Source organism: Ranitomeya variabilis, chromosome 2 (genome assembly GCF_051348905.1).
Source record: "Ranitomeya variabilis isolate aRanVar5 chromosome 2, aRanVar5.hap1, whole genome shotgun sequence".
NCBI classification, from domain to species: domain Eukaryota; kingdom Metazoa; phylum Chordata; class Amphibia; order Anura; family Dendrobatidae; genus Ranitomeya; species Ranitomeya variabilis.
This window is the reverse complement of record NC_135233.1, coordinates 14,912,428-14,937,858: the sequence shown is the minus strand read 5'-3', so window position 1 is coordinate 14,937,858 and position 25,431 is coordinate 14,912,428. Positions and strand designations below refer to the sequence as shown.

Here is a 25,431-nt window from a genome sequence, read left to right as displayed (position 1 = left end):
GAGGAAACAGTATGGGGGATGGGTGCAGACAGCTTGGGGTCAAACGGGGGAATGTATGCGGACACAGTATGAGTAGCGATGTGAAAAACGTATGTGGACAGAGTACGGGGAGTGAGGGTTGGAATGTGTGCATGCGTAGCATGGGGGACAGTGTAAGGGCACAGCCAGGAGAGGATATGATACAAAGGAGGGGGAGTGTGATGAGAGAGTACAGTATAAATACTGGGCCCTATAGGGGGGGACACAGTGTGAGAGGTCAGTGTGAAGAGGGGTCCGGTATGGAAAGGAGAGGTCAGTGTGAAGAGCAAGTACCATAAGACAGACAGTGTGGGGGTCATATTTTGTGCAGACAATATAGTGCGGGGAAATTTTTTATTCAGGAGCATTATAATGACACTTGTATCTTTAAGGGCGTCATGTGGAGACTTTCTGCAAAAGAATGGAGAAGATGGAAGTCTGCAGAGACGGCTGTGGATGAGAAAACTCATCATGGGATCTGGACAAGATGAAGAAATGAAGGAGAACGGCTCCAGAGGCGACGTCATCTATAAGGTACCTGGATGTAAATGTTATTTGTGATACTGACTAACTCTCATGTTTTTATTTATGTTAGGAGCATTAAAGGGGATGTCCAGGTTTGTAATGAGTCTGCAGTTATTCTTTGTGACTGCAGACTTCTGACTTCTCACAGTGCACCCTGCACACTGTCAGGATTCTCTCGTGCTGGCGATTTACATACATGCGGTCACGTGCTGACTAGACATGTGTGGCCTCACTCTATGAAAATGAACTGAGCGAGGCCGGGCACGTCTAGTCGGGATGTGGTCAGAAGTATACAAATCGCATGCTTGTGCTGACATGACTGTCCACCGGCCAGGGAGAATCCTAAAAGTATGCAGTGCATTCGATGTGAGAATTCAGAAGCTGCGATGTCAGGATTCACCTCTGCAGGTTCCAGTCGTCGACACATGGACACGTCACTCATATGCGATTTTCATACTCATGGTCCTGTAACAACGAGCTTCTCTTCTGCTTCTCTCAGTTTTTCACTGAACATTGGGAGCTTAAGGGAGAGGAGCTCGTGGTACATGACTGAGTGTGAAAATCGCATATGTTCTGGGGGGGGGGCGCCAAACTCGGGAACAGCCCCGGGCGGCAAAAGCTCTAGCTACGCCCCTGGGAAGGATGCATGCACCGCGCTCCATCAGGCCGCGGTGCACGCTGATATTGGTAGTTCTTTGATGGCCTGATAAGCATTGGCGGCAGTGGTGAGCGGCAGGGAGCATGGACTACATTTCCCATAACTCCCTGCATAGCCGCGCCGTCTGCAAGCACGCACCTGCGTCCCCTAGTGAAGCGGCATCTGCCTCCTCCCTTGTGTCTCCCTTGGACGTTCCAGAAACCCCTGGCTGTGCTGCTGCTTTGAAGTTGCACTAAGCCACCGCTGGACCTAAACAATAATTCGCTGTAAAATAATAAAATAGATAATTGACATAACTGACAATGCGTTGTGTGACATGTCCAACATTCCAGCTTCTTTCTTCTGCGAATGCCTCAAAGCTGGCATTCTCTCAACATCAGGTGGGAAGAATGCCAGCTTCCAGTCATGCGCAGGAAAAAGAAGAAGCCAGACTGCTGGACTGATGTCATGCATCGCAAGCTCACAATGTAAGTTATTTATTTAATTTTTTTACTGCTAATTACCATTGTTTCAGTCCAGTTGTGGCTTTATACAGTAGGGAGGAGCATTCCTTGCTGTACTAAGTGAACATTGGAGCGATTGATCTGTCAATGGCCCTTTTAACATATTGTACGGCTCTCGCGGAATTATATTTCAAAATATGTGGCGTTTACGGCTCTCTTAGCCAAAAAGGTTCCTGACCCCTGCCCTATAGAATATAGTGCAGCCCCCCTCATAGTTTAATGCAGCCCTTTCATAGAGTATGATGCAATCAACCCTCATAGAATATAAATATAATACAGCCCCCCATAGAATATAATCTAGCCCCGAATAGAATAGAATACAGCCCACCTCCCCATAGAATATAATGCAGCCCCATCAAAGAGTATGATGCAATCATCCCTCATAAAATCTAATACAGCCCCCCATAGAATATAATACAGCCCACCTCCCCATAATATATAATGTAGCCACCCTTAAAATATAATGCAGCCCCCCATAGTATATACTGTAAGACAGCCTCCCCATAGAATATAATATACCCCCCCATAGTATATAACACATATAATTATATACAGGAGATACCCAGGTTATACCAGCTGTACATATATAATTATATACAGGAGATGCCCAGGTTATACCGGCTGTACATATATAATTATATACAGGAGATGCCCAGGTTATACCAGCTGTACATATATAATTATATACAGGAGATACCCAGGTTATACCGGCTGTACATATATAACTATATACAGGAGATGCCCAGGTTATACCAGCTGTACATATATAATTATATACAGGAGATACCCAGGTTATACCGGCTGTACATATATAACTATATACAGGAGATGTCCAGGTTATACCAGCTGTACATATATAATTATATACAGGAGATACCCAGGTTATACCGGCTGTACATATATAACTATATACAGGAGATGCCCAGGTTATACCAGCTGTACATATATAATTATATACAGGAGATGCCCAGGTTATACTGGCTGTACATATATAATTATATACAGAGTGCTTGGCAGTCACCAGATACTGATGATGGAGGCGACGGACGGTCACCAGATACTGATGATGGAGGTGAAGGGCGATCACCAGATACTGATGATGGAGGAGATGGGCGGTCACCAGATACTGATGATGGAGGAGATGGGCGGTCACCAGATACTGATGATGGAGGTGATGGGCGGTCACAAGATACTGATGATGGAGGTGAAGGGCGATCACCAGATACTGATGATGGAGGAGATGGGCGGTCACCAGATACTGATGATGGAGGTGAAGGGCGGTCACCAGATACTGATGATGGAGGTGATGGGTGGTCACAAGATACTGATGATGAAGGTGAAGGGCGGTCACCAGATACTGATGATGAAGGTGAAGGGCGGTCACCAGATACTGATGATGGAGGAGATGGGCGGTCACCAGATACTGATGATGGAGGAGATGGGCGGTCACCAGATACTGATGATGGAGGTGATGGGCAGTCACCAGATACTGATGATGGAGGCGACAGACGGTCCCCAGATACTGATGATGGAGGTGATGGGCGGTCACCAGATACTGATGATGGAGGAGATGGGCGGTCACCAGATACTGATGATGGAGGCTATGGGCGGTCACCAGATACTGATGATGGAGGTGATGGGCGGTCACCAGATACTGATGATGAAGGTGAAGGGCGGTCACCAGATACTGATGATGGAGGAGATGGACGGTCACCAGATACTGATAATGGAGGAGATGGACGGTCACCAGATACTGATGATGGAGATGAAGGGCGGTCACCAGATACTGATGATGGAGGAGATGGGCGGTCACCAGATACTGATGATGGAGGAGATGGGCGGTCACCAGATACTGATGATGGAGGAGATGGGCGGTCACCAGATACTGATGATGGAGGTGACGGGCGGTCACCAGATACTGATGATGGAGGAGATGGGCGGTCACCAGATACTGATGATGGAGGAGATGGGCGGTCACCAGATACTGATGATGGAGGAGATGGGCGGTCACCAGATACTGATGGGATTTCCATTTCTCATTTCTTCAGTCACTTTGTATTTTGTGAATTGATGAAGCTTCTCACTTTACCATATTCCCCCCACCCCTGCCGCTCACAGTCCTGTACATTATACTGTATAATTATACCCAGGTTATACCAGGCAGGATTATTAGTATTTTCCAGTTACCTGAATATCACCAGGATGAATGTGGCGATGACGAGTGCGGAGAAGGACAGGGAGTATCCCACGGTGTATATGATGGACAGGGATGACAACTGCTCCTCCGGCTGCACCTGGGGGCCGAGCACAGACATGTGGTTAGATTACAGCACATATAATAATATATAACGGGGGGATACGTCTCGCGTGGAGCTGCTGGTGTTCCGTGTGTGGAACGTCACCTGCACTTACTGTAATAATGGGTCAGATCTGTGATTTTGTGGGAGGTCTCGGGGGTCTTTCAGGATGGATGCCCCTATATGTAACATAGATATATCCGACTCTCCACTAGGAATGTGGCGATTCTACCGGGCAGCAGTTCTGTCATTTTACATCAGTTCTGACTTGTTTCTCCGTTAGACACGTCACAGATTTCGGCCTCGTTAGCTTTTTTTTAAAGTTACTTTTCTTTTTTGATTTTTGGTTTTCGTTGACTTTTTTGTGCCAAATTCCTCTAAATGGAGCGCTTGATTCATGAGATTTTCTCAAAGGTTCACATTTATTTTTTCTGTCTTTATCTGGTTTTATGATTCTTTAGCAGTAACAGTCATGAATCCTTCTAAAACATCCAACGAAAATATCAGAAAACTAAACCACAAAAGACAACATGAAAAAAGGCGCAAATTGTTTGATGGATTTGTTGCAAATCAAAAAGTCAATAATTAAGGAAATACAATGAAGAGTCGCGCCACCGTCCTTTCTGGATGTGTCTGCGGTTCCTAAATCATTCAAATTTCCCTAAATTTTCTAAACTTTTCTTACCACAGGAAGTAGCTGTCTGATATATTCTTGTGTTCACCATGTTACAACTCAAGGAGCTGCTTCTTCTGTCACCGGGTCACATGGCGATTTCTCCCCCCACTCTCAGCTATTATACCAGCTAATCACAAGGTGTCACAATATTGCAAAATTACTGTATTAACTGAAACACAATGATACAGTGTCAGAAATAACAGCAGGGGGAGCAGCGCAGATCCCACCAATTAGTCAGGGGAAGCAACTCCGCTGCCTGCAATCATCAGGACAATTCCACAACTGACAGACGAGTGATGGACGAGCTGCCACCACCAAGCGTTTATTCAGGCCGATTAGACACCGGTTACAGGCAGCGTATGGCTTCAGGGGTGCGGTTTACAGAGCAAGAGGAACAGAGCTATTAAGTTTTATACATTTAATCCAGAAAGGTAGGCAGTATTTAGAAAAATATACAAAGATGTTACAAAATGGGAAAAAAGCAATACTTTATATACAATTACATAAGCTAAAAGGGATAACAAAAGTAAATGACTAAACCCGCGTCATGGAAATGTCTCGGAGCTTAACGAGGGAGGTACTCCTTAGAACAACTCCTTAGGAAAACGAACACAACTACAGCAGTCTGTACCTTCCAGGACTAGCAAATGACCAAAACCCAAATTCTGTTTTTTATTAAATCAAAGTTGCACCCTCACACCTGCCCTTTATGAGTTCATATGGGGTCTGGTCGCAGGATGTGCGAGGTCTTTTAGAACTTTAAGAAATGCCCAACATTCAGGATATCTTTGCCCCTGGAGGTCCCGGACTGGAGATATTGTTGTCACATTCTCAGGCAAAACTTTTCACTTCTATAGAGATGAAACATGGCATGGATAGCATCATCCATCTGACAGATATTAAGTCGGAGGTGTTCGGAAAGTCTTATGGTGATGTGAGAGAATGTGTGATGAGTATACGAATGCTAGACTTAGTGGCTGCCCCTTAACACATACCCCATCGTGATTACATGATCATGGCAGGAGGTCTGACGGAGGATGAAGTGTCAGCTCATTCTACCTTCCCCAGTGATAATTAATCCCATATGTTCAATGTTAGGGTGATATGTCCCCTCTCCAGAGATGTCTTTATGATTTTTACAATTTTTCTCTACGACATAACTTTCCTCTAACGTTCACAATAGAGATCACTATAGCTGCTGCCAGTCACATAACTCCAGGGAAGGAAAGGTGATACCTACTCTCCATTGTCCTCCCCGAGGAAATAACCATGAAAAGATCCATGAGATCCCCTTTAAATGTTGGTGTCCCGTCCCTTTATACGCAGTTATCTTGCAGTGTATTACAGGTGATGAGATTTATACATTCTCTGATGAAGGAGGACATACGTGATGGCCAATACAATGATGCCCGGGGGGCGCTATCTGTCCGACCAGCCATGATGGGACGGACGACCCGGCAGCAGGTAACGGCAACGGATCTGACTCCAGATGAGGATGCTTTACTGCCAGGTTAATGGTTCTGATAAATCGGCCTAAGTGACATTTTGTGAGAACACGAGCCGTCCTCCATGACTAATCCTCCTGTGACATTATAATGGAGGACAATCAAAGCATTAGGAATGACTTTGAGAAAGGCGCAATAGAGGAGTCCTACCAGGGACAACTCCAAATACATTGTATTTTATCCTTAAAGGGACCCAGAAAATGTAGAAAATGTGCAAAATTGTCCCATATTTGCCTCATTGTAAAATCCAGACATTTGTCACAAGCTGTTGTCACTTCCCTGCCCCCACTCCTCCTCTTGACAGCCTGTACTAATTGTATTAGCCAGGAGGGGGCAGCAATGAACACGAGGGTAAACTGTACCCGAATAGGGATCTGTGCTACATCCTGCTGGGAGTAACTACCTTCAGTGATCGGTCCTCACATTCAGTCAGGTTCCTCCAGGGAACGGTCGCATTGTCCTTGGCTTCTTTGACGAGCCATGTCCCCTCCGGGGTGCAGTAACGAAACACCCTGCCCTGAATCACTGCAAAAAGAAGAAGAGGCAGAAATTACAATCACACTTACGGTACACTGAAACAGGGCAAATGTCTTAACAAGTCCAGGTCACCAGAGATCAGCGGTGACATCACTGAGAATGTCTCCTATCCATCACCAGAGATCAGCGGTGTCATCACTGAGAATGTCTCCTATCCATCACCAGAGATCAGAGGTGACATCACTGAGAATGTCTCCTATCCATCACCAGAGATCAGCGGTGACATCACTGAGAATGTCTCCTATCCATCACCAGAGATCAGCGGTGACATCACTGAGAATGCCTCCTATCCATCACCAGAGATCAGAGGTGACATCACTGAGAATGTCTCCTATCCATCACCAGAGATCAGCGGTGACATCACTGAGAATGTCTCCTATCCATCACCAGAGATCAGCGGTGACATCACTGAGAATGTCTCCTATCCATCACCAGAGATCAGCGGTGACATCACTGAGAATGTCTCCTATCCATCACCAGAGATCAGCGGTGACATCACTGAGAATGCCTCCTATCCATCACCAGAGATCAGAGGTGACATCACTGAGAATACCTCCTATCCATCACCAGAGATCAGCGGTGACATCACTGAGAATGCCTCCTATCCATCACCAGAGATCAGCGGTGACATCACTGAGAATGTCTCCTATCCATCACCAGAGATCAGCGGTGACATCACTGAGAATGCCTCCTATCCATCACCAGAGATCAGCGGTGACATCACTGAGAATGCCTCCTATCCATCACCAGAGATCAGCGGTGACATCACTGAGAATGCCTCCTATCCATCACCAGAGATCAGCGGTGACATCACTGAGAATGCCTCCTATCCATCACCAGAGATCAGAGGTGACATCACTGAGAATGTCTCCTATCCATCACTAGAGATCAGCGGTGACATCACTGAGAATGCCTCCTATCCATCACTAGAGATCTGCGGTGACATCACTGAGAATGTCTCCTATCCATCACCAGAGATCAGCGGTGACATCACTGAGAATGTCTCCTATCCATCACCAGAGATCAGCGGTGACATCACTGAGAATGCCTCCTATCCACCACCAGAGATCAGCGGTGACATCACTGAGAATGCCTCCTATCCACCACCAGAGATCAGCGGTGACATCACTGAGAATGCCTCCTATCCATCACTAGAGATCAGAGGTGACATCACTGAGAATGTCTCCTATCCATCACCAGAGATCAGAGGTGACATCACTGAGAATGCCTCCTATCCACCACCAGAGATCAGCGGTGACATCACTGAGAATGCCTCCTACCCATCACCAGAGATCAGCGGTGACATCACTGAGAATGCCTCCTATCCATCACCAGAGATCAGAGGTGACATCACTGAGAATATATCCTATCCATCACTAGAGATCTGCGGTGACATCACTGAGAATGCCTCCTATCCATCACCAGAGATCAGCGGTGACATCACTGAGAATGTCTCCTATCCATCACCGGAGATCAGAGGTGACATCACTGAGAATGCCTCCTATCCATCACCAGAGATCAGAGGTGACATCACTGAGAATGTCTCCTATCCATCACCAGAGATCAGCGGTGACATCACTGAGAATGTCTCCTATCCGTCACTAGAGATCAGAGGTGACATCACTGAGAATGTCTCCTATCCATCACCAGAGATCAGCGGTGACATCACTGAGAATGTCTCCTATCCATCACTAGAGATCAGCGGTGACATCACTGAGAATGCCTCCTATCCATCACCAGAGATCAGCGGTGACATCACTGAGAATGTCTCCTATCCATCACCGGAGATCAGAGGTGACATCACTGAGAATGTCTCCTATCCATCACCAGAGATCAGCGGTGACATCACTGAGAATGCCTCCTATCCATCACCAGAGATCAGCGGTGACATCACTGAGAATGCCTCCTATCCATCACCAGAGATCAGTAGTGACATCACTGAGAATGCCTCCTATCCATCACCAGAGATCAGTAGTGACATCACTGAGAATGCCTCCTATCCATCACCAGAGATCAGCGGTGACATCACTGAGAATGCCTCCTATCCATCACCAGAGATCAGCGGTGACATCACTGAGAATGCCTCCTATCCATCACCAGAGATCAGAGGTGACATCACTGAGAATGCCTCCTATCCATCACCAGAGATCAGAGGTGACATCACTGAGAATGTCTCCTATCCATCACCAGAGATCAGAGGTGACATCACTGAGAATGCCTCCTATCCATCACCAGAGATCAGAGGTGACATCACTGAGAATGCCTCCTATCCATCACCAGAGATCAGCGGTGACATCACTGAGAATGTCTCCTATCCATCACCAGAGATCAGCGGTGACATCACTGAGAATGCCTCCTATCCATCACCAGAGATCAGCGGTGACATCACTGAGAATGCCTCCTATCCATCACCAGAGATCACAGGTGATATCACTGAGAATGCCTCCTATCCATCATCAGAGATCAGAGGTGATATCACTGAGAATGCCTCCTATCCATCACCAGAGATCAGAGGTGACATCACTGAGAATGCCTCCTATCCATCACCAGAGATCAGAGGTGACATCACTGAGAATGTCTCCTATCCATCACTAGAGATCAGAGGTGACATCACTGAGAAGGTCTCCTATCCATCACCAGAGATCAGCTGTGACATCACTGAGAATGCCTCCTATCCATCACCAGAGATCAGCGGTGACATCACTGAGAATGCCTCCTATCCATCACCAGAGATCAGCGGTGACATCACTGAGAATGCCTCCTATCCATCACCAGAGATCAGCGGTGACATCACTGAGAATGTCTCCTATCCATCACCGGAGATCAGCGGTGACATCACTGAGAATGTCTCCTATCCATCACCAGAGATCAGAGGTGACATCACTGAGAATGTCTCCTATCCATCACCAGAGATCAGAGGTGACATCACTGAGAATGTCTCCTATCCATCACCAGAGATCAGCAGTGACATCACTGAGAATGCCTCCTATCCATCACCAGAGATCAGCGGTGACATCACTGAGAATGCCTCCTATCCATCACCAGTGATCAGAGGTGACATCACTGAGAATGCCTCCTATCCATCACCAGAGATCAGAGGTGACATCACTGAGAATGTCTCCTATCCATCACGAGAGATCAGAGGTGACATCACTGAGAATGTCTCCTATCCATCACCAGAGATCAGCGGTGACATCACTGAGAATGTCTCCTATCCATCACCAGAGATCAGCGGTGACATCACTGAGAATGTCTCCTATCCATCACCAGAGATCAGCGGTGACATCACTGAGAATGCCTCCTATCCATCACCAGAGATCAGCGGTGACATCACTGAGAATGCCTCCTATCCATCACCAGAGATCAGAGGTGACATCACTGAGAATGTCTCCTATCCATCACCAGAGATCAGCGGTGACATCACTGAGAATGTCTCCTATCCATCACCAGAGATCAGCGGTGACATCACTGAGAATGTCTCCTATCCATCAACAGAGATCAGCGGTGACATCACTGAGAATGTCTCCTATCCATCACCAGAGATCAGCGATGACATCACTGAGAATGCCTCCTATCCATCACCAGAGATCAGCGGTGACATCACTGAGAATGTCTCCTATCCATCACCAGAGATCAGCAGTGACATCACTGAGAATGCCTCCTGTCCATCACGAGAGATCAGCGGTGACATCACTGAGAATGTCTCCTATCCATCACCAGAGATCAGCGGTGACATCACTGAGAATGTCTCCTATCCATCACCAGAGATCAGAGGTGACATCACTGAGAATGTCTCCTATCCATCACCAGAGATCAGCGGTGACATCACTGAGAATGCCTCCTATCCATCACCAGAGATCAGCGGTGACATCACTGAGAATGTCTCCTATCCATCACCAGAGATCAGCGGTGACATCACTGAGAATGTCTCCTATCCATCACCAGAGATCAGCGGTGACATCACTGAGAATGTCTCCTATCCATCACCAGAGATCAGAGGTGACATCACTGAGAATGTCTCCTATCCATCACCAGAGATCAGAGGTGACATCACTGAGAATGTCTCCTATCCATCACCAGAGATCAGCGGTGACATCACTGAGAATGCCTCCTATCCATCACCAGAGATCAGCGGTGACATCACTGAGAATGTCTCCTATCCATCACCAGAGATCAGCGGTGACATCACTGAGAATGTCTCCTATCCATCACCAGAGATCAGCGGTGACATCACTGAGAATGTCTCCTATCCATCACCAGAGATCAGCGGTGACATCACTGAGAATGCCTCCTGTCCATCACGAGAAATCAGCGGTGACATCACTGAGAATGTCTCCTATCCATCACCAGAGATCAGCGGTGACATCACTGAGAATGCCTCCTATCCATCACTAGAGATCAGCGGTGACATCACTGAGAATGCCTCCTATCCATCACCAGAGATCAGCGGTGACATCACTGAGAATGCCTCCTGTCCATCACGAGAGATCAGCGGTGACATCACTGAGAATGTCTCCTATCCATCACTAGAGATCAGAGGTGACATCACTGAGAATGCCTCCTATCCATCACCGGAGATCAGCGGTGACATCACTGAGAATGTCTCCTATCCATCACCAGAGATCAGAGGTGACATCACTGAGAATGTCTCCTATCCATCACCAGAGATCAGCGGTGACAGCACTGAGAATGTCTCCTATCCATCACCAGAGATCAGAGGTGACATCACTGAGAATGTCTCCTATCCATCACCAGAGATCAGCGGTGACATCACTGAGAATGCCTCCTGTCCATCACAAGAGATCAGCGGTGACATCACTGAGAATGTCTCCTATCCATCACTAGAGATCAGAGGTGACATCACTGAGAATGTCTCCTATCCATCACCAGAGATCAGCGGTGACATCACTGAGAATGTCTCCTATCCATCACCAGAGATCAGCGGTGACATCACTGAGAATGTCTCCTATCCATCACCAGAGATCAGAGGTGACATCACTGAGAATGTCTCCTATCCATCACCAGAGATCAGCGGTGACATCACTGAGAATGCCTCCTGTCCATCACGAGAGATCAGCGGTGACATCACTGAGAATGTCTCCTATCCATCACCAGAGATCAGCGGTGACATCACTGAGAATGCCTCCTATCCATCACTAGAGATCAGCGGTGACATCACTGAGAATGCCTCCTATCCATCACCAGAGATCAGTGGTGACATCACTGAGAATGTCTCCTATCCATCACCAGAGATCAGAGGTGACATCACTGAGAATGCCTCCTATCCATCACCAGAGATCAGCGGTGACATCACTGAGAATGCCTCCTATCCATCACCAGAGATCAGCGGTGACATCACTGAGAATGTCTCCTATCCATCACCAGAGATCAGCGGTGACATCACTGAGAATGTCTCCTATCCATCACCAGAGGTGACATCACTGAGAATGTCTCCTATCCATCACCAGAGATCAGCGGTGACATCACTGAGAATGTCTCCTATCCATCACCAGAGATCAGAGGTGACATCACTGAGAATGTCTCCTATCCATCACCAGAGATCAGAGGTGACATCACTGAGAATGCCTCCTATCCATCACCAGAGATCAGCGGTGACATCACTGAGAATGCCTCCTATCCATCACCAGAGATCAGAGGTGACATCACTGAGAATGTCTCCTATCCATCACCAGAGATCAGCGGTGACATCACTGAGAATGCCTCCTATCCATCACCAGAGATCAGAGGTGACATCACTGAGAATGTCTCCTATCCATCACCAGAGATCAGCGGTGACATCACTGAGAATGTCTCCTATCCATCACCAGAGATCAGCGGTGACATCACTGAGAATGTCTCCTATCCATCACCAGAGATCAGCGGTGACATCACTGAGAATGTCTCCTATCCATCACCAGAGATCAGCGGTGACATCACTGAGAATGTCTCCTATCCATCACCAGAGATCAGAGGTGACATGACTGAGAATGCCTCCTATCCATCACCAGAGATCAGAGGTGACATCACTGAGAATGTCTCCTATGCATCACCAGAGATCAGCGGTGACATCACTGAGAATGTCTCCTATCTATCACCAGAGATCAGCGGTGACATCGCTGAGAATGTCTCCTATCCATCACCAGAGATCAGCGGTGACATCGCTGAGAATGTCTCCTATCCATCACCAGAGATCAGCGGTGACATCACTGAGAATGTCTCCTATCCATCACCAGAGATCAGCGGTGACATCACTGAGAATGTCTCCTATCCATCACCAGAGATCAGCGGTGACATCACTGAGAATGCCTCCTATCCATCACCAGAGATCAGAGGTGACATCACTGAGAATGCCTCCTATCCATCACTAGAGATCAGCGGTGACATCACTGAGAATGCCTCCTATCCATCACCAGAGATCAGGGGTGACATCACTGAGAATGCCTCCTATCCATCACCAGAGATCAGCGGTGACATCACTGAGAATGCCTCCTATCCATCACCAGAGATCAGAGGTGACATCACTGAGAATGTCTCCTATCCATCACCAGAGATCAGCGGTGACATCACTGAGAATGCCTCCTATCCATCACCAGAGATCAGCGGTGACATCACTGAGAATGTCTCCTATCCATCACCAGAGATCAGCGGTGACATCACTGAGAATGCCTCCTATCCATCACTAGAGATCAGCGGTGACATCACTGAGAATGTCTCCTATCCATCACCAGAGATCAGCAGTGACATCACTGAGAATGTCTCCTATCCATCACCAGAGATCAGAGGTGACATCACTGAGAATGCCTCCTATCCATCACCAGAGATCAGCGGTGACATCACTGAGAATGCCTCCTATCCATCACCAGAGATCAGCGGTGACATCACTGAGAATGTCTCCTATCCATCACCAGATATCAGCGGTGACATCACTGAGAATGCCTCCTATCCATCACCAGAGATCAGCTGTGACATCACTGAGAATGTCTCCTATCCATCACCAGAGATCAGCAGTGACATCACTGAGAATGCCTCCTATCCATCACCAGAGATCAGAGGTGACATCACTGAGAATGCCTCCTATCCATCACCAGAGATCAGCGGTGACATCACTGAGAATGTCTCCTATCCATCACCAGAGATCAGCAGTGACATCACTGAGAATGCCTCCTATCCATCACCAGAGATCAGAGGTGACATCACTGAGAATGCCTCCTATCCATCACCAGAGATCAGAGGTGACATCACTGAGAATGCCTCCTATCCATCACCAGAGATCAGCAGTGACATCACTGAGAATGTCTCCTATCCATCACCAGAGATCAGCGGTGACATCACTGAGAATGCCTCCTATCCATCACCAGATATCAGCGGTGACATCACTGAGAATGCCTCCTATCCATCACTAGAGATCAGCGGTGACATCGCTGAGAATGCCTCCTATCCATCACCAGAGATCAGCCTTGACATCACTGAGAATGTCTCCTATCCATCACCAGAGATCAGCAGTGACATCACTGAGAATGCCTCCTATCCATCACCAGAGATCAGCGGTGACATCACTGAGAATGCCTCCTATCCATCACCAGAGATCAGCAGTGACATCACTGAGAATGCCTCCTATCCATCACCAGATATCAGCGGTGACATCACTGAGAATGCCTCCTATCCATCACTAGAGATCAGCGGTGACATCGCTGAGAATGCCTCCTATCCATCACCAGAGATCAGCGGTGACATCGCTGAGAATACCTCCTATCCATCACCAGAGATCAGCGGTGACATCACTGAGAATGTCTCCTATCCATCACCAGAGATCAGCAGTGACATCACTGAGAATGTCTCCTATCCATCACCAGAGATCAGAGGTGACATCACTGAGAATGCCTCCTATCCATCACCAGAGATCAGCGGTGACATCACTGAGAATGCCTCCTATCCATCACTAGAGATCAGCGGTGACATCACTGAGAATGCCTCCTATCCATCACCAGAGATCAGCGGTGACATCACTGAGAATGCCTCCTGTCCATCACTAGAGATCAGCAGTGACATCACTGAGAATGTCTCCTATCCATCACCAGAGATCAGAGGTGACATCACTGAGAATGCCTCCTATCCATCACCAGAGATCAGCGGTGACATCACTGAGAATGCCTCCTATCCATCACGAGAGATCAGCAGTGACATCACTGAGAATGCCTCCTATCCATCACCAGATATCAGCGGTGACATCACTGAGAATGCCTCCTATCCATCACTAGAGATCAGCGGTGACATCACTGAGAATGCCTCCTATCCATCACCAGAGATCAGCAGTGACATCACTGAGAATGCCTCCTATCCATCACCAGATATCAGCGGTGACATCACTGAGAATGCCTCCTATCCATCACTAGAGATCAGCGGTGACATCGCTGAGAATGCCTCCTATCCATCACCAGAGATCAGCGGTGACATCGCTGAGAATACCTCCTATCCATCACCAGAGATCAGCGGTGACATCACTGAGAATGTCTCCTATCCATCACCAGAGATCAGCGGTGACATCACTGAGAATGCCTCCTATCCATCACAAGAGATCAGCAGTGACATCACTGAGAATGCCTCCTATCCATCACCAGAGATCAGCGGTGACATCACTGAGAATGTCTCCTATACATCACCAGAGATCATTGGTGACATCACTGAGAATGCCTCCTATCCATCACCAGAGATCAGCGGTGACATCACTGAGAATGTCTCCTATCCATCACCAGAGATCAGCGGTGACATCACTGAGAATGTCTCCTATCCATCACCAGAGATCAGAGGTGACATCACTGAGAATGCCTCCTATCCATCACCAGAGATCAGCGGTGACATCACTGAGAATGCCTCCTATCCATCACCAGACATCAGCGGTGACATCACTGAGAATGCCTCCTATCCATCACCAGAGATCAGCGGTGACATCACTGAGAATGCCTCCTATCCATCACCAGAGATCAGCGGTGACATCACTGAGAATGCCTCCTATCCATCACTAGAGATCAGAGGTGACATCACTGAGAATGCCTCCTATCCATCACCAGAGATCAGCGGTGACATCACTGAGAATGCCTCCTATCCATCACCAGAGATCAGCGGTGACATCACTGAGAATGCCTCCTATCCATCACCAGAGATCAGAGGTGACATCACTGAGAATGTCTCCGATCCATCACCAGAGATCAGAGGTGACATCACTGAGAATGTCTCCTATCCATCACCAGAGATCAGCGGTGACATCACTGAGAATGTCTCCTATCCATCACCAGAGATCAGAGGTGACATCACTGAGAATGTCTCCTATCCATCACCAGAGATCAGCGGTGACATCACTGAGAATGCCTCCTATCCATCACCAGAGATCAGAGGTGACATCACTGAGAATGTCTCCTATCCATCACCAGAGATCAGCGGTGACATCACTGAGAATGCCTCCTATCCATCACCAGAGATCAGAGGTGACATCACTGAGAATGTCTCCTATCCATCACCAGAGATCAGCGGTGACATCACTGAGAATGTCTCCTATCCATCACCAGAGATCAGCGGTGACATCACTGAGAATGTCTCCTATCCATCACCAGAGATCAGCGGTGACATCACTGAGAATGTCTCCTATCCATCACCAGAGATCAGCGGTGACATCACTGAGAATGTCTCCTATCCATCACCAGAGATCAGAGGTGACATGACTGAGAATGCCTCCTATCCATCACCAGAGATCAGAGGTGACATCACTGAGAATGCCTCCTATCCATCACCAGACATCAGCGGTCACATCACTGAGAATGCCTCCTATCCATCACCAGAGATCAGCGGTGACATCACTGAGAATGCCTCCTATCCATCACCAGAGATCAGCGGTGACATCACTGAGAATGTCTCCTATCCATCACCAGAGATCAGAGGTGACATCACTGAGAATGTCTCCTATCCATCACCAGAGATCAGCGGTGACATCACTGAGAATGTCTCCTATCCATCACCAGAGATCAGCGGTGACATCACTGAGAATGTCTCCTATCCATCACCAGAGATCAGAGGTGACATCACTGAGAATGTCTCCTATCCATCACCAGAGATCAGAGGTGACATCACTGAGAATGCCTCCTATCCATCACCAGAGATCAGCGGTGACATCACTGAGAATGCCTCCTATCCATCACCAGAGATCAGAGGTGACATCACTGAGAATGTCTCCTATCCATCACCAGAGATCAGCGGTGACATCACTGAAAATGTCTCCTATCCATCACCAGAGATCAGCGGTGACATCACTGAGAATGCCTCCTATCCATCACCAGAGATCAGAGGTGACATCACTGAGAATGTCTCCTATCCATCACCAGAGATCAGCGGTGACATCACTGAGAATGTCTCCTATCCATCACCAGACATCAGCGGTGACATCACTGAGAATGTCTCCTATCCATCACCAGAGATCAGCGGTGACATCACTGAGAATGTCTCCTATCCATCACTAGAGATCAGCGGTGACATCACTGAGAATGTCTCCTATCCATCACCAGAGATCAGAGGTGACATCACTGAGAATGTCTCCTATCCATCACCAGAGATCAGTGGTGACATCACTGAGAATGTCTCCTATCCATCACCAGAGATTAGAGGTGACATCACTGAGAATGTCTCCTATCCATCACCAGAGATCAGAGGTGACATCACTGAGAATGTCTCCTATCCATCACCAGAGATCAGTGGTGACATCACTGAGAATGCCTCCTATCCATCACCAGAGATCAGAGGTGACATCACTGAGAATGTCTCCTATCCATCACCAGAGATCAGCGGTGACATCACTGAGAATGTCTCCTATCCATCACCAGAGATCAGCGGTGACATCACTGAGAATGTCTCCTATCCATCACCAGAGATCAGCGGTGACATCACTGAGAATGTCTCCTATCCATCACCAGAGATCAGAGGTGACATGACTGAGAATGCCTCCTATCCATCACCAGAGATCAGAGGTGACATCACTGAGAATGTCTCCTATCCATCACCAGAGATCAGCGGTGACATCACTGAGAATGTCTCCTATCCATCACCAGAGATCAGCGGTGACATCACTGAGAATGTCTCCTATCCATCACCAGAGATCAGCGGTGACATCACTGAGAATGTCTCCTATCCATCACCAGAGATCAGCGGTGACATCACTGAGAATGTCTCCTATCCATCACCAGAGATCAGCGGTGACATCACTGAGAATGCCTCCTATCCATCACCAGAGATCAGCGGTGACATCACTGAGAATGTCTCCTATCCATCACCAGAGATCAGCGGTGACATCACTGAGAATGCCTCCTATCCATCACCAGAGATCAGAGGTGACATCACTGAGAATGTCTTCTATCCATCACCAGAGATCAGCGGTGACATCACTGAGAATGCCTCCTATCCATCACCAGAGATCAGCGGTGACATCACTGAGAATGCCTCCTATCAATCACCAGAGATCAGAGGTGACATCACTGAGAATGTCTCCTATCCATCACCAGAGATCAGCGGTGACATCACTGAGAATGTCTCCTATCCATCACCAGAGATCAGCGGTGATATCACTGAGAATGTCTCCTATCCATCACCAGAGATCAGCGGTGACATCGCTGAGAATGCCTCCTATCCATCACCAGAGATCAGCGGTGACATCACTGAGAATGCCTCCTATCAATCACCAGAGATCAGAGGTGACATCACTGAAAATGTCTCCTATCCATCACCAGAGATCAGCGGTGACATCACTGAAAATGTCTCCTATCCATCACCAGAGATCAGCGGTGACATCACTGAGAATGTCTCCTATCCATCACCAGAGATCAGCGGTGACATCACTGAGAATGTCTCCTATCCATCACCAGAGATCAGCGGTGACATCACTGAGAATGTCTCCTATCCATCACCAGAGATCAGCGGTGACATCACTGAGAATGCCTCCTATCCATCAACAGAGATCAGAGGTGACATCACTGAGAATGTCTCCTATCCATCACCAGAGATCAGCGGTGACATCACTGAGAATGCCTCCTATCCATCACCAGAGATCAGAGGTGACATCACTGAGAATGTCTTCTATCCATCACCAGAGATCAGCGGTGACATCACTGAGAATGCCTCCTATCCATCACCAGAGATCAGCGGTGACATCACTGAGAATGTCTCCTATCCATCACCAGAGATCAGCGGTGACATCACTGAGAATGCCTCCTATCAATCACCAGAGATCAGAGGTGACATCACTGAGAATGTCTCCTATCCATCACCAGAGATCAGCGGTGACATCACTGAGAATGTCTCCTATCCATCACCAGAGATCAGCGGTGATATCACTGAGAATGTCTCCTATCCATCACCAGAGATCAGCGGTGACATCGCTGAGAATGCCTCCTATCCATCACCAGAGATCAGCGGTGACATCGCTGAGAATACCTCCTATCCATCACCAGAGATCAGCGGTGACATCACTGAGAATGTCTCCTATCCATCACCAGAGATCAGCGGTGACATCACTGAGAATGTCTCCTATCCATCACCAGAGATCAGCGGTGACATCACTGAGAATGCCTCCTATCCATCAACAGAGATCAGAGGTGACATCACTGAGAATGTCTCCTATGCATCACCAGAGATCAGAGGCGACATCACTGAGAATGTCTCCTATCCATCACTAGAGATCAGCGGTGACATCACTGAGAATGCCTACTATCCATCACCAGAGATCAGGGGTGACATCACTGAGAATGCCTCCTATCCATCACCAGAGATCAGCGGTGACATCACTGAGAATGCCTCCTATCCATCACCAGAGATCAGCGGTGACCTCACTGAGAATGTCTCCTATACATCACCAGAGATCATTGGTGACATCACTGAGAATGCCTCCTATCCATCACCAGAGATCAGCGGTGACATCACTGAGAATGTCTCCTATACATCACCAGAGATCATTGGTGACATCACTGAGAATGCCTCCTATCCATCACCAGAGATCAGCGGTGACATCACTGAGAATGTCTCCTATCCATCACCAGAGATCAGCGGTGACATCACTGAGAATATCTCCTATCCATCACCAGAGATCAGCGGTGACATCACTGAGAATGTCTCCTATACATTACCAGAGATCATTGGTGACATCACTGAGAATGTCTCCTATCCATCACCAGAGATCAGCGGTGACATCACTGAGAATGCCTCCAATCCATCACCAGAGATCAGCGGTGACATCACTGAGAATGTCTCCTATCCATCACCAGAGATCGGAGGTGACATCACTGAGAATGTCTCCTATCCATCACCAGAGATCAGAGGTGACATCACTGAGAATGCCTCCTATCCATCACCAGAGATCAGAGGTGACATCACTGAGAATGTCTCCTATCCATCACCAGAGATCAGCGGTGACATCACTGAGAATGTCTCCTATCCATCACCAGAGATCAGAGGTGACATCACTGAGAATGTCTCCTATCCATCACCAGAGATCAGAGGTGACATCACTCAGAATGCTTCCTATCCATCACCAGAGATCAGCAGTGACATCACTGAGAATGTCTCCTATCCATCAACGGAGATCAGCGGTGACATCACTGAGAATGCCTCCTATCCATCACCAGAGATCAGAGGTGACATCACTGAGAATGCCTCCTATCCATCAACAGAGATCAGCGGTGACATCACTGAGAATGTCTCCTATCCATCACCAGAGATCAGAGGTGACATCACTGAGAATACCTCCTATCCATCACCAGAGATCAGCGGTGACATCACTGAGAATGTCTCCTATCCATCACCAGAGATCAGCGGTGACATCACTGAGAATGTCTCCTATCCATCACCAGAGATCAGCGGTGACATCACTGAGAATGCCTCCTATCCATCACCAGAGATCAGCAGTGACATCACTGAGAATGCCTCCTATCCATCACCAGAGATCAGCGGTGACATCACTGAGAATGTCTCCTATACATCACCAGAGATCATTGGTGACATCACTGAGAATGCCTCATATCCATCACCAGAGATCAGCGGTGACATCACTGAGAATGCCTCCTATCCATCACCAGAGATCAGAGGTGACATCACTGAGAATGTCTCCTATCCATCACTAGAGATCAGAGGTGACATCACTGAGAATGCCTCCTATCCATCACCAGAGATCAGAGGTGACATCACTGAGAATGCCTCCTATCCATCACCAGAGATCAGCGGTTACATCACTGAGAATGTCTCCTATCCATCACCAGAGATCAGCAGTGACATCACTGAGAATGCCTCCTATCCATCACCAGAGATCAGAGGTGACATCACTGAGAATGCCTCCTATCCATCACCAGAGATCAGCGGTGACATCACTGAGAATGTCTCCTATCCATCACCAGAGATCAGCAGTGACATCACTGAGAATGCCTCCTATCCATCACCAGAGATCAGAGGTGACATCACTGAGAATGCCTCCTATCCATCACCAGACATCAGCGGTGACATCACTGAGAATGCCTCCTATCCATCACCAGAGATCAGCGGTGACATCACTGAGAATGCCTCCTATCCATCACCAGAGATCAGCGGTGACATCACTGAGAATGTCTCCTATCCATCACCAGAGATCAGCAGTGACATCACTGAGAATGCCTCCTATCCATCACCAGAGATCAGAGGTGACATCACTGAGAATGCCTCCTATCCATCACCAGAGATCAGCGGTGACATCACTGAGAATGTCTCCTATCCATCACCAGAGATCAGCGGTGACATCACTGAGAATGTCTCCTATCCATCACCAGAGATCAGCGGTGACATCTCTGAGAATGCCTCCTATCCATCACCAGAGATCAGCAGTGACATCACTGAGAATGCCTCCTATCCATCACCAGAGATCAGCGGTGACATCACTGAGAATGTCTCCTATCCATCACCAGAGATCAGCGGTGACATCACTGAGAATGCCTCCTATCCATCACCAGACATCAGCGGTGACATCACTGAGAATGCCTCCTATCCATCACTAGAGATCAGAGGTGACATCACTGAGAATGTCTCCTATCCATCACCAGAGATCAGCGGTGACATCACTGAGAATGTCTCCTATCCATCACCAGAGATCAGCGGTGACATCACTGAGAATGTCTCCTATCCATCACCAGAGATCAGCGGTGACATCACTGAGAATGCCTCCTATCCATCACTAGAGATCAGCGGTGACATCACTGAGAATGCCTCCTATCCATCACCAGAGATCAGCGGTGACATCACTGAGAATGCCTCCTATCCATCACCAGACATCAGCGGTGACATCACTGAGAATGCCTCATATCCATCACCAGAGATCAGCGGTGACATCACTGAGAATGTCTCCTATCCATCACCAGAGATCAGCAGTGACATCACTGAGAATGCCTCCTATCCATCACTAGAGATCAGCGGTGACATCACTGAGAATGCCTCCTATCCATCACCAGAGATCATTGGTGACATCACTGAGAATGCCTCCTATCCATCACCAGAGATCAGCGGTGACATCACTGAGAATGCCTCCTATCCATCACCAGAGATCAGAGGTGACATCACTGAGAATGTCTCCTATCCATCACCAGAGATCAGAGGTGACATCACTGAGAATGCCTCCTATCCATCACCAGAGATCAGAGGTGACATCACTGACAATGCCTCCTATCCATCACCAGAGATCAGAGGTGACATCACTGAGAATGCCTCCTATCCATCACCAGAGATCAGCGGTGACATCACTGAGAATGCCTCCTATCCATCACCAGACATCAGCGGTGACATCACTGAGAATGCCTCCTATCCATCACTAGAGATCAGCGGTGACATCACTGAGAATGCCTCCTATCCATCACCAGAGATCAGCGGTGACATCACTGAGAATGCCTCCTATCCATCACCAGAGATCAGCGGTGACATCACTGAGAATGCCTCCTATCCATCACTAGAGATCAGAGGTGACATCACTGAGAATGCCTCCTATCCATCACCAGAGATCAGCGGTGACATCACTGAGAATGCCTCCTATCCATCACCAGAGATCAGCAGTGACATCACTGAGAATGCCTCCTATCCATCACCAGAGATCAGCGGTGACATCACTGAGAATGCCTCCTATCCATCACCAGAGATCAGCGGTGACATCACTGAGAATGCCTCCTATCCATCACCAGAGATCAGAGGTGACATCACTGAGAATGCCTCCTATCCATCACCAGAGATCAGCGGTGACATCACTGAGAATGCCTCCTATCCATCACCAGAGATCAGCGGTGACATCACTGAGAATGTCTCCTATCCATCACCAGACATCAGCGGTGACATCACTGAGAATGTCTCCTATCCATCACCAGAGATCAGCGGTGACATCACTGAGAATGCCTCCTATCCATCACCAGAGATCAGCGGTGACATCACTGAGAATGCCTCCTATCCATCACCAGAGATCAGCGGTGACATCACTGAGAATGTCTCCTATCCATCACCAGAGATCAGCGGTGACATCACTGAGAATGCCTCCTATCCATCACCAGAGATCAGCGGTGACATCACTGAGAATGTCTCCTATCCATCACCAGAGATCAGCGGTGACATCACTGAGAATGTCTCCTATCCATCACCAGAGATCAGAGGTGACATCACTGAGAATGCCTCCTATCCATCACCAGACATCAGCGGCGACATCACTGAGAATGCCTCCTATCCATCACCAGAGATCAGCGGTGACATCACTGAGAATGTCTCCTATCCATCACCAGAGATCAGCCGTGACATCACTGAGAATGCCTCCTATCCATCACTAGAGATCAGCGGTGACATCACTGAGAATGTCTCCTATCCATCACAAGAGATCAGCAGTGACATCACTGAGAATGTCTCCTATCCATCACCAGAGATCAGAGGTGACATCACTGAGAATGCCTCCTATCCATCACCAGATATCAGCGGTGACATCACTGAGAATGCCTCCTATCCATCACCAGAGATCAGCGGTGACATCACTGAGAATGTCTCCTATCCATCACCAGAGATCAGCAGTGACATCACTGAGAATGCCTCCTATCCATCACCAGAGATCAGCGGTTACATCACTGAGAATGCCTCCTATCCATCACCAGAGATCAGCGGTAACATCACTGAGAATGTCTCCTATCCATCACCAGAGATCAGAGGTGACATCACTGAGAATGCCTCCTATCCATCACCAGAGATCAGCGGTGACATCACTGAGAATGTCTCCTATCCATCACCAGAGATCAGAGGTGACATCACTGAGAATGCCTCCTATCCATCACCAGAGATCAGAGGTGACATCACTGAGAATGCCTCCTATCCATCACCAGAGATCAGCGGTGACATCACTGAGAATGTCTCCTATCCATCACCAGAGATCAGAGGTGACATCACTGAGAATGCCTCCTATCCATCACCAGAGATCAGCGGTGACATCACTGAGAATGTCTCCTATCCATCACCAGAGATCAGCGGTGACATCACTGAGAATGTCTCCTATCCATCACCAGAGATCAGAGGTGACATCACTGAGAATGCCTCCTATCCATCACTAGAGATCAGCGGTGACATCACTGAGAATGCCTCCTATCCATCACCAGAGATCAGAGGTGACATCACTGAGAATGTCTCCTATCCATCACCAGAGATCAGCGGTGACATCACTGAGAATGTCTCCTATCCATCACTAGAGATCAGCGGTGACATCACTGAGAATGCCTCCTATCCATCACCAGAGATCAGCGGTGACATCACTGAGAATGCCTCCTATCCATCACCAGAGGTCAGCGGTGACATCACTGAGAATGTCTCCTATCCATCACCAGAGATCATTGGTGACATCACTGAGAATGCCTCCTATCCATCACCAGAGATCAGCGGTGACATCACTGAGAATGCCTCCTATCCATCACCAGAGATCAGAGGTGACATCACTGAGAATGTCTCCTATCCATCACCAGAGATCAGAGGTGACATCACTGAGAATGCCTCCTATCCATCACCAGAGATCAGCGGTGACATCACTGAGAATGCCTCCTATCCATCACCAGAGATCAGCGGTGACATCACTGAGAATGTCTCCTATCCATCACCAGAGATCAGCGGTGACATCACTGAGAATGCCTCCTATCCATCACCAGAGATCAGCGGTGACATCACTGAGAATGCCTCCTATCCATCACCGGAGATCAGCGGTGACATCACTGAGAATGTCTCCTATCCATCACCGGAGATCAGCAGTGACATCACTGAGAATGCCTCCTATCCATCACCAGAGATCAGCGGTGACATCACTGAGAATGCCTCCTATCAATCACCAGAGATCAGCGGTTACATCACTGAGAATGCCTCCTATCCATCACCAGAGATCAGCGGTAACATCACTGAGAATGTCTCCTATCCATCACCAGAGATCAGAGGTGACATCACTGAGAATGTCTCCTATCCATCACCAGAGATCAGCGGTGACATCACTGAGAATGTCTCCTATCCATCACTAGAGATCAGAGGTGACATCACTGAGAATGCCTCCTATCCATCACCAGAGATCAGAGGTGACATCACTGAGAATGCCTCCTATCCATCACCAGAGATCAGCGGTGACATCACTGAGAATGTCTCCTATCCATCACCAGAGATCAGAGGTGAC

General features: G+C 48.0%; 1 protein-coding gene across 1 annotated transcript in view; it reads right to left on the bottom strand.

Annotated features, from left to right (window-relative positions):
* GLP1R (glucagon like peptide 1 receptor) overlaps positions 1-25,431 on the bottom strand; it is a 385,527-nt gene that overhangs the window by 126,262 nt on the left and 233,834 nt on the right. The window contains exons 4-5 of the mRNA XM_077282033.1: positions 6,586-6,707; positions 3,892-3,998 (exon numbers count right to left, since the gene is read on the bottom strand). Of these exons, the coding sequence (XP_077138148.1) occupies positions 3,892-3,998; positions 6,586-6,707 (229 nt within the window). The remainder of the gene's footprint in view (positions 1-3,891; positions 3,999-6,585; positions 6,708-25,431) is intronic.